This window comes from Lipotes vexillifer, unplaced genomic scaffold, assembly GCF_000442215.2.
Source record: "Lipotes vexillifer unplaced genomic scaffold, Lipotes_vexillifer_v1.1 scaffold422, whole genome shotgun sequence".
Taxonomy (NCBI): Eukaryota; Metazoa; Chordata; class Mammalia; order Artiodactyla; family Lipotidae; genus Lipotes; species Lipotes vexillifer.
The window spans coordinates 2,191,370-2,204,781 of NW_006779087.1; the positions used below are offsets into that span (position 1 = coordinate 2,191,370).

General features: G+C 44.9%; 1 protein-coding gene across 4 annotated transcripts in view; it reads right to left on the bottom strand.

Annotated features, from left to right (window-relative positions):
* Positions 1-12,860, bottom strand: part of SLC11A2 (solute carrier family 11 member 2) — a 32,919-nt gene extending 20,059 nt beyond the window's left edge. Inside the window, exon 1 of one of the 4 annotated variants that reach the window (XM_007452302.1) lies at positions 12,763-12,860. In XM_007452302.1, coding sequence (XP_007452364.1) covers positions 12,763-12,808 — 46 coding nt within the window. In that variant the 5' untranslated portion in view covers positions 12,809-12,860. Of the gene's footprint in view, positions 1-3,280; positions 3,294-11,405; positions 11,478-12,762 lie in introns of those variants that run through there. The other 3 variants (XM_007452306.1, XM_007452305.1, XM_007452307.1) reach the window with 3 other exon arrangements.
* Between the last annotated feature and the right edge of the window lie 552 nt (positions 12,861-13,412).

Consider the following 13,412-nt stretch of genomic DNA (forward strand, 5'->3'; position numbering starts at 1 on the left):
TGGGCAAATAGTTTTTTTTTTTTTTGTGGTACGCGGGCCTCTCACTGCTGTGGCCTCTCCCGTTGCGGAGCACAGGCTCCGGACGCGCAGGCTCAGCGGCCATGGCTCACGGGCCCAGCCGCTCCGCGGCACGTGGGATCCTCCCGGACGGGGGCACGAACCCGTGTCCCCTGCACCGGCAGGCGGACTCCCAACCACTGCGCCACCAGGGAAGCCCGGCAAATAGTTTTTAATAAGCATCCACAGAGAGGCTGCTAGGCAATTACCCAGTCTCTGCCTCCAGATTAACCCAAATATTTAAAAGACTGACCCCCCCCCCCATTTTGATGAGTTTTTAAGGACAGAGATCTATAACTCTCTTTGATCTAACTAACAATTTAAGCTCATGTTTCAATTTTCTGGAAAGGGGGAAGGGGAAGCACCTCACCAGCACACTGGTAGTACAAGTAGAGGGTCACTATTTCCCAGCCTCACATTTCCCTGGAGACTTCAGCTGTAAGGTTTCAGGTCTCATTCCCCAACACTTCAACAACTGGGAGAAGAAACTAATGACCATGGCCCTCCCCTCCTGGGCTCTCAAGGAGAGCTGAGGCACCAGGAGGACAAGGCAGCATGCCTGCACTTCTCTCCCTCAGCAATAAGCAGCCTGAGGCGGGGCTGGGGTGAGGGGGTATCCCAGATGTCCAGCATCCTATTGGGTTAAGTTTAACTGGGGGGGCAGGGAGATATTAGTAAGCCCATTGGGCCACAGATCTATGGCATATTCTCCAGTCAATCCCACCAATAAGGCTGATTTTGTAAAATTTTGATCTACTGATTAAGGAATCTATTTCTCAGTTGATTCCAAATTTAGAAAGGGAAAGGTAAGCAGTATTAATTGTTAAATGCCCCCCCTTAAATTCCAATAACTAATCTACTGAAAAAGTGATGAAGCCTCCCCTTAGCTAACTTTTACTAATTAAATAGTCTTTTCCCACTATTGTACCTTTATTGCCCCTATTTGAACAGTGCTCTACTTTCTTTGATAGTCTATCAACATATTCTATACATATTTTGCAAAATTACAGAATTAAGATCTGAAGGGGGTTTTAGGTTTCATCTATCTTCTGGAATGTAAAACATATCACCACTTGCTAATTTGGAAAACATAATCTTTCATGTCTATAGTCACCAATATCAAGTATCTTGTTATAATGAACAAGAGTAACGTCCTTCCTATCAGAGTTTGAGTGAGCCACCAGATGGTTTCGCCAACAGATCCCAAAACTACTGACTAAATCCAACCCCTCTTTCAGCCAGTTACAATAGCACCTCACCTAAATGGGATTTACACATCCGACTACTCAGTAGCAGTGCCACTTGGATTCCAATCACAGCACAGCTCCTAGGCCCCACTCAGAGCCTTTTTACTTTTATTTTATATATAATTCTAAGAAGCCAGGATAACACACAATAAACTAGAAACCACAAATCAGATCTGAGACTATGGCTCTTACGGGAAAGTCTTGGGCTATTTGGTATGAGGCAACTTCCTTATACTTCAATCAGCTCTGAGAACATTATTATGAAGAATATTACTGGGAGGACTTCCCTGGTGGTCCAATGGTTAAGACTACACGCTCCCAACGCAGGGGGCCTGTGTTCGATCCCTGGTCAGGGAACTAGATCTCGCATGCCGCAACTAAAAGATCCCACATGCTGCAATGAAGATCCCGCGTGCTGCAACTAAGACCCGGCATAGCCAAATAAATAAATAAATATTTTTTAAAATATATGTATTATTGGGAATTCCCTGGTGGTCCAGTGGTTAGGACTCCGTGCTTTCACTGCCAAGGGTGCAGGTTCGATCCCTGGTCGGGGAACTAAGATCCCACAAGCCACACAGAGCACCATCCTCCCCCGGCCCCCGCCAAAAAAAAGAATATTATTATTAGGAGTTCTCTGGTGGCCTAGTGGTTAGGATTCTAGGCTTTCACTGCTGTGGCCCGGGTTCAACCCCTGGTTGGGGAACTGAGATCCTGTAAGCTGCACATTGCAGCCAATAAATAAATTAATTAATTAATTAATTAAAATAGGAAGAAGTGCAAAAAAGCATTAACAGTGGTTTTTTTTTTTAAAGAATATTAACATTATATTATTATTAAGAATAACTCAAGGGGCTTTCCTGGTGGCGCAGTGGTTGAGAGTCCGCCTGCTGATGCAGGGGACACGGGTTCGTGCCCCGGTCCAGGAGGACCCCACATGCCACGGAGCGGCTGCGCCCGTGAGCCATGGCCGCTGAGCCTGCGCTTCCAGAGCCAGTGCTCCGCAACGGGAGAGGCCACGACAGTGAGAGGCCCGCGTACCGCAAAAAAAAAAAAAGAATAACTCGAGTTTCTAATTGCAGTCCTACTCACGAAGAACCAATTCAATTAGATTACTTTTGCACTGATGACTGATATCCTGTTTCAGAAGGCACAGAAGTGTTTAACACATGTGAGTAAGATTCCTATCCAAAACAGGCCTTTAAAACTTATATTTAAAAAGCAGGACTTCCCTGGTGGCACAGTGGTTAAGAATCCGCCTGCCAGTGCAGGGGACACGGGTTCGAGCCCTGGTCTGGGAAGATCCCACGTGCCGCAGAGCAACTAAGCCCATGTGCCACAACTAATGAGCCCGCACTCTAGAGCCCGCAAGCCACAACTACTGAGCCCGCATGCCACACTACTGAAGCCCGCGTGCCTAGAGCCCGTGCTCCACAACAAGAGAAGCCACCGCAATGAGAAGCCTGAGCACCACAACAAAGTGTAGCCCCCGCTCACCACAACTAGAGAATGCCCACATGCAGCAATGAAGACCCAACGCAGCCATAAATAAATAAATAAATAATTTCTTTTTTTAAAAAAACAAACAATTGAGATAGTAGTGTGTTTTTCCCCAAGTCTGAAATGTGAAAAGGTGTTAAATAATTTTAAACAGAAATATCTCAAGATAAAATTTTTAATAATTACTATTAGTATTTTAAGTGATTACTCCCATGATTACCTACAGAGCCGATAAAATACAAGAAGTCTGAAATCTCAGGAATATATTATTCCAAGAGAGAAAATGATTCTAGATTCCAGCATTTTTTTTTTTTTTGGCAGCACCTCTCAGCTTGCGGGATCTTAGTTCCCTGACCACTGATCAAACCAGGGCCCCAGCACTGAAAGCACCGAGTCCTAACCACTGGGCCGCCAGGGAATTCCCTAGATTCGAACTTTCTCATCAAAACATTGAGTCAACAAACTATAAACTCCACTGTTTATAGTGTCTAGAGAATATAACTATGGCAGGGAACAGAGGGTCAGTATGCTTGGTGTGCTGCACAGTATTTAAGTCTCCATGAAAACTGAACACCCATATGGAAGCAGTAAGTTAAGAGTAAGACAGTTTTGCTCTCTAGGACCATACCACCAGGTCATTTCAGTCATTTAATTACATTAAGAAAAAGATCGGGCTGACCCAGTGGAGCAGTGGTTAAGAATCCACCTGCCAGTGCAGGGGACACGGGTTCGAGCCCTGGTCCGGGAAGATCCCACATGCTACGGAGCAGCTAAGCCCGTGCGCCACAACTACTGAGCCTGTGCTCTTGAGCCCTCGAGCCACAGCTACTGAGCTTGAGTGTCACAACTACTGAAGCCCGCGCACCTAGAGCCCATGCTCCGCAGCAGGAGAAGCCACCGCAATGAGAAGCCCACACACAGCAATGAAGAGAAGCCCCTGCTCGCCGCAACTAGAGAAAGCCCGCACGGCGACAAAGACCCAATGCAGCCAAAAATAAATAAACAAAAAGAAAATTTTTTAAAAAAGAAAAAGATCAAGTGGAGACACAAGCAACAAGAATCAACCCAGCAGTACTCTGATAACTATGATTAACACTGCTTTGATATTCTAGCTCACCCCCAACCACTAAGTGTCACCTTTTCTTAAAGCCAGTAAGTTTCCTCCTCTCGACAGCAGGAAAAAAATGGCACTCATGGTTCAATGTAATAACTATTTTATCCGATTCCTTATCAAAAGTTGTAAGACTATTTTACAAGATAAGAATGCTAATTACATTTTGTCTAAACGTCAAAAGCCTACATATCCTTTGACGCAGCAATTCCATTTCTAAGAATGCATACTGAAGAAACAGTCCCACAGGAAGTATGTGCAAGAATATCTCCCACAGCACTGTTTGTAGTGTAAAAAGACTCAAACAACCTAGTACATTTATAGGATGGAACGCCATAAATAAGGCAGATTTATATGGATTAATAGGAAACAATCTCCAAGATATACTGTGAAGTTAAAAACCCAGTTTATAGAACAGCATGCTATCATTTATGTAGCAAAAAAGAGAAAGAGAGAGAGAGAGAGAATACACACATACATGTACAGACGATATCCAAAGGACATGCCAAAAACTGGTATTGCCGTCCCTAAGAGGAAGCAGTGGGGGAGCACAAAAGAGGTCAGGCGAAAGGAAGACCTCTCACTGAATATACACTGTTGTATACAGTTTTGCATTTAAAAAATTTTTTTTACCATGTACCTGTATTGTTTATTTTTTTAAAACATAAAGGTCACATAGGTTTACTCAGTTTCTCAACGAACACCTCAGGGACGTTCAGTTTCTCAATGAACACTTCAGGGACTTATCAGTTCTCTCTGATAAAGCTTCACAAGGGACAATCAGAGATCTGAAGCCGTCTGGTGAGCAGGCATATATGGCCTCAAGCTTAACTTACTACTACTTTGACTTAGTGTGCAAACAACCAAGCTCTGAAATTGTGATTTGGAAGTTTCACCTGAATACAAAGAATTAGAAAAATTCTCCTCAGGAAAGTGTTTCCTGACTCCCTAATTTGGGTTAAACGCCCTCTTTCATGTTCCCCCAAGGCACCTGCTGCTTACTACTATCATATCACCCTATCCTGAAAGCATTTATTCCCTAATACTATCCTTGCAACTCGTCTGTAAGTTTGAAATTATATCAAAATAAACAATTATACCCCCCCAAACACATACTAGCTATAATAAATTCCGAACACTTAATTAATAATAATTCCATGTGTTCCCTTATCATTTACAAGAACTCTAGAAGAACAATTTGGATAGCCGAAATCAGTTTTTAAAATTGCCACCAAGAGGGTTTCCCTGGTGGCGCAGCAGTTGAGAGTCCGCCTGCCAATGCAGGGGACACGGGTTCGTGCCCCGGTCCGGGAAGATCCCACATGCCGCGGAGCGGCTGGGCCCGTGAGCTATGGCCACTGAGCCTGCGCGTCTGGAGCCTGTGCTCTGCAACGGGAGAGGCCACAACAGTGAGAGGCCCGCGTGCCGCAAAAAAAAAAAAAAATGCCACCAAGAAAGTATGAAATACTGAGTATTAAAGTACATATATAACTTCAACTTAAACGTTTTCCCCCCATGGTTAAAAAAAAGTTTGAATTTAAATTAATTTTTTCTTATAAAATCCTTCTACAGAGAGCAAAGGCACCCCGAACCATTTCACTGATTTTAGAACTGCGTTCATTGTTGCAAAGGTCTCCCTAAAATTAATTTTAAGTTTTGGAGAGGAATGTCTTTGAACAGTCCTCTAATTCCTCTCCCCTTTATTCCTCCCCCCACCTTGTATAAATAAAATCAGAGACAACATTAAGTAGGAAAAGAAGTTTCATAAAGGCAACTAGAAAAGTGTGCATGGAATCAATTGATTAGATAAATGTGAACAGGAAGGGCTTCCCTGGTGGTGCAGCGGTTGAGAGTCCGCCTGCCGATGCAGGGGACACGGGTTTGTGCCCCGGTCCGGGAAGATCCCACATGCCGCAGAGCGGCTGGGCCCATGAGCCATGGCCGCTGAGCCTGCACGTCCGGAGCCTGTACTCCGCAACGGGAGAGGCCGCAACAGTGAGAGGCCCGCATACCGCAAAAAAAAAAAAAAAAAAATGTGAACAGGAATGTTTAAAGTTGACTGCCAAAGCCATCTCTTCTCCCCCTTGATGTTTCCTCAGCCAACGTTCAGTGCCAGCAACATGCTGGTGACAAAGTGGAAACTGCCAGATGTACAGGCTTTAAAAAGTGATACCCAAGTTGTTTATTAGAGAATAAAAAGGAGTTGTGATAAAAAAACAATTCCATTTGTTTTGAAGAAAATGTAAAGATTTCCAGATCCTTCTAAAATTCCCTTTTCTCTAAAGGTCTACTTTGAAGGCTAAAGCACTTGATATTCCTACTAAATCATGCCTGTTAGTCTAACATCTATACTGTGCAAGCTGTTCTTCATGAAGGTGAGCTCCTGCCCCTCATGACTGGGAGTCAACAAAACTGAAATATTCAGTGGTTCAAACAGATCTAACTGCTGTCTGAACCCTATGTATTTTAATAAGGAATATTACTAGCCATTTTTTAAAATGAGAAATTATTACTTCCTCTGTTTTTCCATTCCAGGTCAATAAAGAAGCACCAATTTCCAAGTCTTTCCATCAGGATATACATCTAATTAATTCCAAAACTCAATTTGCCCCCACTGGGGATGATGGGAGAGAAACAGTTTAGAAAAGCCATGTTGAATTTCTAAATTATAATTGAGGATGTGAAGTTTGTAATTATTTTTTCAACTTGAATAAAAAATAATCCTATTTTTCTCTCATTAAAATGAATTTGATATAAAATGACAAAATGAAAAAAAGGTTGGAGACAGATTACATCTACTTCCTGACATAAGAACAAAGCAAAAAGCCCCTCTGGTGTTAGTTTAAGAAAAAGGCCTGGAAACTCTAATCCCCTTTAGTTTAAGAAAAAGGCCTGGAAACTCTAATCCCCTCTACCTAAGTGAGTAATATTTCGGTAAGCTGAAAGTCACACAAACACACCCAGTTCATAAAGTACAAACAGTGCTGCTATTGTACAATGTGCTTAACACACATCAGATCCCCTCAATCTCTCTCTCTCCCTCTCCCTCCCTCCCTCCCTCCCACACAGATTAAGGCTTGAGAGTAATTCTCTTTGGTTCTATGGTGCTCACTCTGTCTGCAGCTCTCTCTCTCTCTCTCTCTCTCTCTCTCGCACTCTCTCGCACGTGCGCACAATGGCCACTGAGAAAGACTGTTCATGTTACTGACTTTGTATTCCATAGTAATAATCTCAAAATTGGAAACATCTCCCTTAGTCCACCAGAGAACTACAAGTTTCAGCTCAGCATCAAGTTTGCTACTTCCACTTGAGTTAGACTTTTGAAAATCTGTTTGATGGTTGAAAGGAAAACCTGACATGGAGAACATCTAATGATAAAGAAAGAAGAGAAAAAGAAAATCTTAAGCAGCAAGAAGAGGAGAGAGGGGGTAAGATAAGGGGAGGAAGAGTACAGTTGATAATAAAACCGGCTGCCTGGGTGTCAAAGACGATAACAGTGGGGAGAAACGTGGCCAGGCTGTCAAGAAGTACTGAACTTTTAGACAAAAATATCACCCATCAACCAGAGACTTCAGAATTACAAGGGCCCAATTAATACCCGTTAAATAGAGCTCTTCACTTTCTCTGCTCAGAGCTCTGAGGCTTAGCCAGCGTCAAATCTCCTTGACTGCTCACACGTCAGGGTCACTAATATCTTACTTCCAGAAACTATAACTTGGTCTTTGTTCCTCCCAGCTCTCACAGTGTGAGGCTTCCCCCGATTTCCTCCCAACCTGAAGTTTACAGCACTGCATTTCCCCTTTGCGGCCCAACCTGGCCTCCTGGCGTGACACGTCTACACTGGAACACAACTCCAAGCTCTGTGAAAATGTCAAAGACCTCTTTACAATGAAGTAAGAAAGTCTATTAAATCAGTCTATACCCACTTCTTGCCTCAGAAAAAAAGTGCTTTGCCCTTATACTTGCTTAAGTAGCTGTTCTCTGGTAAATGTGAAGAAAGATTATTATTAGATTACATTCAACTTATTTATTCCAATGACAGATACTGGCCCCCCCAATGCAGACTGACCTTAACAATTTTAAGTACATATCTTCCTCAATGTTTCTTTGCTTAAAGCAAAGAAAAACTGTCTGTAAAGACAGACATATAAGATTCTCCAGCCTCATACATGCCTCCTTCTGCTCTTTGGAACCTGCTACAAGTTCAATAGTTAACTTGTAGCCTCCTTTCATTACCTAGGAATTTTAATAGACACTTGATTGTTAGTGATAAATGGGACCAAAACAAACAAAAATAACCCACACAAGATGACCTACTAGCAATAAGAACAAAGACAAGCCTGAGAACCCTAATTTCCTAATTTAAGTCTTTACTGGGAACTGGTCCTTACACTTAAGTTACTCTGACCTTAAATTAAAAGTGGAAGACTTCCCTGGTGGCGCAGTGGTTAAAAAATCTGCCTGCCAATGCAGAAGACCCGGGTTCAATCCCTGGTCTGGGAAGATCCCACATGCTTCAGAGCACCTAAGCCCATGCGCCACCACTACTGAGCCTGAGCTCTAGAGCCCGCGAGACACAACTACTGAGCCCACGTGCCACAACTACTGAAGCCCGTGCACCTAGAGCCCATGCTCCACAACAAGAGAAGCCACCGCAATGACAAGCCTGCACACCACACGAAGCATAGCCCCCACTCGCCGTAACTGGAGAAAGCCTGCGCGTAGCAACGAAGACCCAACGCAGCCATAAATAAATTAATTTTTTAAAATGTGGAAGAGGAATTAGACAATAAATATATTTTTATCATCCCTGGCCAACTGTTTTATATTCCATTCTGATGTTATTATTGTTCATAATACATTGTTGTTTTATTATATCCATGATATTCCTGATGATACCCGGAGGCCTTGTCTTTGTGTCTCCAGGGGCCAATAAATGTTAATTGTTCAATACATGTCTGTTAAATTAGCAAAAGAATAAATGGCATCGGATGGGTGAGACAACAAGGATCTAGGACTTCTAACTCCTTACATTAGGTACAGTCAAATACTCCCTGCCTTTTCTTTTCCAAAATATTTTATTAAAACCAGAGGGACTCACATGATAAAGATGACAACAATATTAAGGCAAAAGGCTTCCCTTTCTGCCTCAAACACTCAACTCTTTAAAGGTGTCACTCCCTGTCCTTATTAAAGCACAGAGGTTTCACAAAGACACTGTCCTCCACTCTCACCAAGCCAACATCCAACTTTCAACCCTATACAAGTACTAAACTGTCTTACTCCAAAGCTAAATAACTAAACTCACACTATGTGTACTTCAGTCAAACTGGGCCAGCAGACTGTGCAGTTAGCAATGTTCTTTTTAGTAAACTCAAAGTTTCTCATTTTGTGATTAGTTTCCAGTAATGCTACCTATATAAACAGCAGCTTTCTTGGAAGGGGAGAACTGGAAGACAAAAAAGTCTTCCATTAGAGCTTTCCGGACAGTACCAAGAGAATCTGAGAGGGACTTTTAAGCTCACAGAAAGGGCATAAGTATGGCAGCAGACATACATAGTAAGGAAACAGGGAATAAAGATGTCTTCGATTCCACAGCACCCACCCAAGCTCTTAGCACTAAAAGTCAAGTAGAAAAGATGCTGCTTTGTATCAATAGATACGACTCTTTAACCTCTAACCTTCACTTCACTGAGTCAAAACTGAACCAAAGCTGCTTAGGAGCTCTGTGGAGTATTCCAAGGGATCACCGCTGATTTCCTAACAGTAGAGGAAGATTAGATTAGAATTAGAATTAGAATGGGGAAGATTAGAAGCTTCCCCATTCACTACCAGAAGTGCTGCCAGGCTGCCCAGAAATTCCCCGCCCACGTCCCAGCCATCCGGGAAACAAGAGAAACCAAGAATGCTGTAATCATGGCCTTTTTGGTATTGGATCCCCAAAAAACTGTGTCTAGGCCAAGACTGTAAATGAAATATCATCCAATGAAAAACTAAACAGTCAAAGAAGTTTTCATTTACCCAACACAGCTATCATGGACATACCCAGCACTGTATAGAGGAAGTTTCCAACCTTATTTAATGATAAACACCCAGCAGAAAACCTCTAGTCACACGTAACTATACTATAGCCTCAGATCATGAATGACGTGGATGGAAAACAGGCCTAAGGGTTCATTGGCAATAGGCTCACAGGATTTTGAAGAAGGATAAGTAGTAAGGTCAGAATTCTGTTAGTGTGGAATCTTTTAGGGGAAAGAAGGCACTTGTAGGTAATAATAAAACACTTAAATGCCAGGAATTGTTCTAAGCACTTTAAGAATATTAACACATTTAATACTCACCACCAACTCTTTAAGATTGATGTTATCAATCCCCATTTTAAGTATGTGGAAACAAAAGAACAAAGGGGCTAAGCACCTTGCTCAAAGGTTTACAGAGCCAAGAAGTGCTGCAAACTAGTCGGGGTTCAGATTCCACTGGAGTCAAGGTAGAAACACAGTGTCCCCTGGTTTCACCAATATTCACTACAATTATGACCTCTGGAAACCCGCTTCCTCTTGCCTCCCCTTCCATATAATTTTTGCTTTTGCTTTTCACTTTAAAGAGATGTCACATTCCCTTAACTTCATAACGTTCCTTTGAAAGCAGTGCACGATATGAGAATATCTTCACTTTACACATAGGTAATTCCAAGCCCAGGTTCCCCAACTTCTACCCCAATGATGCTCTTTGAAATAATCTGATATATGAAGGGAATTGGGGGAAACCAAGTGAAAAGGAACCCAAAGGCGTAACATCAAAAAAAATTAGCATAGCTTTAAAAGCAGGGACATATGAAACCAAACAGATGGAGAGCTGCCACCCCACTCACATACCGTGCACAATAATGCCCCCTACAAAGGTGCCTGGAGCCTGGAGGCTGCACAAACAGCCCTAAAACCAATCTACACACAAGTACTCAGCGACCTGCCCAGGCCCCTCACACGAAGGCGCTCCCTGGATGTCGGCTGCAGTAAAATGAATTCTTTTGTTGAAGTGGGGCGAAGGGAAGCCCAGGGAGCAGTCGGGGCGCCAGGTCTCCGCAGATAAGAAGGCGGCCGCGGGGACCTTGCCCCGTGGCCGTCGGCCTCTTCCGCGGCGTGAAACGGGGTCAGCGCACCGTCGATCACGGGTCCCGGCCCCGCAGCTGGTCTGGCCGGGGGTTCGGCCATTTCTCTTAGGCCGCGAAGGGAAAGGGGTGAGGCCGCTGCAACCTCTGGCGTTTCCTTCCCGCCCCCCGCTCCCGGCGCCCTCCTCTCGGTCTTCCTTCGAATAATGCGGCTCCATCTGGACCCCGCGCCCAGGCCCTCACAGCCCGTGCCGCCCCTCGCAGCCCCGCTCGGCGCCCCGCAAGCCCCATTCTGGCCCCGGCGCCAGCTCCCAGGGCTCCTGGGGAACCCGGGGAAAGCCGGGCGCCCGCGTGACCTCTGACCTGCCCTGCACCCCACCTTACCGGCTCTGCAACCACCTGACAGTCTGTCCCCGCGCCAGAGGCTCCATACCCCTGGAACTAGCGCCACGCCAGCCTAGCCCCTACACGCCCCGCGATTGGCCGACAGGACCGCAGCTGCACCTTCCTATTGGCTGGATTCTCCGTATTCCCCTCGGCTGCCGGCGAGCAAGGCGGGCCGACGGCAAATTGCGGCGCTCCGCCCTCCCCAGGACAGGCTGGAGGCGGGGCCACGGCGGCCCGGGCGGGAGCTGTCTCCTGAAGAGCTAGTGCTCGCGCTGGTCCAACCCACAGTGTGGGTTGGAGTCTTCCACCTCGCTGGCGACCTGCAGACACGTAAGTTTCCTGCTGTAGTTCGCCGCGGCCTCACGTTAGGTCCTGGAAATCAAGATCATTTCTTCTGAGACGCGGCTCTGTGAGAGATACAGCTCCATCCTACAAAGTATAGCCACCTGGCAGGGCCATTTCCTCTCGCCCCCAGAGCCACATCATAGTATCTGCTGCCCCACCAACAGCACCCCACACCTGGGAGGAACCGCGAAACATCAGCTAGTGCAGCCACTTCGGCTGCATCAGTTGCCCTATTCCCAAGCTTCGGTAATGAATTGTTTTCCGGTCTCCTACGCAGCGGCCTCGCTTCTCCCCCAAACTTTATTCTCCATCTACCCAAAAGTAGTCCCACTCCATCCGCAGTTTCAATCTCACATCCCAGAGTCTTTCTCTGAAGATGATGACCAGACTTGTGGTGCTTTAGAGAGGAGAAAATAGTCTGACTAACCACCCTAATTTTCTAAATGTCGTTTAGAGCTACCAGAAACATTCTTAGACACCCCTCTCCCTGCGCCCCCCATCGCCCCCATAACTGCTTTCATTAAAGGTAACCAAACTTATCTAACCAAGTCATAGGCCTAGAGAGGAAAAGCATAAACCCCTCCAACATCTTTCTTCCTGTAAAAACTGCTAGGAGAAATTTTTATTAGTTGGTAAAAGAGTCCAAGAGAAGAGGAAAGGAGAGTAAACTGCAAAAAGGAAAATCCAAATAAAGTACAAACAAATTCAAGGACCCAAAAAAACTGGGCTGAGCATCATCAGTTATCTGGTACAGGCTAGTTTCCATACAGAATTTCTCCTAGAGAGAAAAGAAAATGCACAAATTAGTTCTGAGAATCTCTCTACAGCACATATGGGGAGTTTCAGAAAGGCTTGATGAAGTCCCTCCAGACCAGAACCTTTCCTTTGGGAACTTCTACTGCAACTAGAAAATAAAATGGCTGGAGCCATCCTTCTCTCATTCCAGTTGGGCTCAGGTGGGCAACTTCCCTGGGCTGTTGCATACTGACTTGCTGGCTACTTACTTAGCTCAATGTGTGGAGCTGCCTCCTTCTTAAGCTGTTTCTTCATTGTGCAGGCTGGGTTTAACTTTTCCCAGTGCCAGCTCCTGTCTCCTGCCTCTATATATGCAGACAAATGTGCCTCCCCTTGGTTAGATAAGGGCACTTTAGGCTGCTCTGGGCAGCACATTTTTAAAGACACCGCATGGAATTTCAAGAAGCAAACCACACCCTTCAAAGCATAATCAAATTTCATCTTTGACCTGTCATGAAAACGGAAGCATATATACCTGCCACTCCTGGGTATTGATGAACAATGAATTGCATTTGAAAACTTTTATTCTACGATTTCATCTCTGTCTCATTTCACAGGAGCTAGAGGCAGGCCTGTGTGTGCCAGTGGTTGAAAGGGTTGGAGAAAAAGGAATTGCTTTCCTTCAGGATGCCACCCCACTTGGAGGGAAGCTGGTTTGGGCACTTGAACCAGGGCTGCATGTGCACTAGGACTCTGCTCCCCTGAGACGTAAGCTGAAACCAATTAACCCCAAGCCTGACAGTCCAGATATTTTCCACATAGGTATGTGCAGCACCAATGCAATTATAGGCAGTCTCAGAGTATGGGTAAAAATGCCACCCAGTCCATCCCTTGGGATCGGAAGGACCTGCTGGCATCA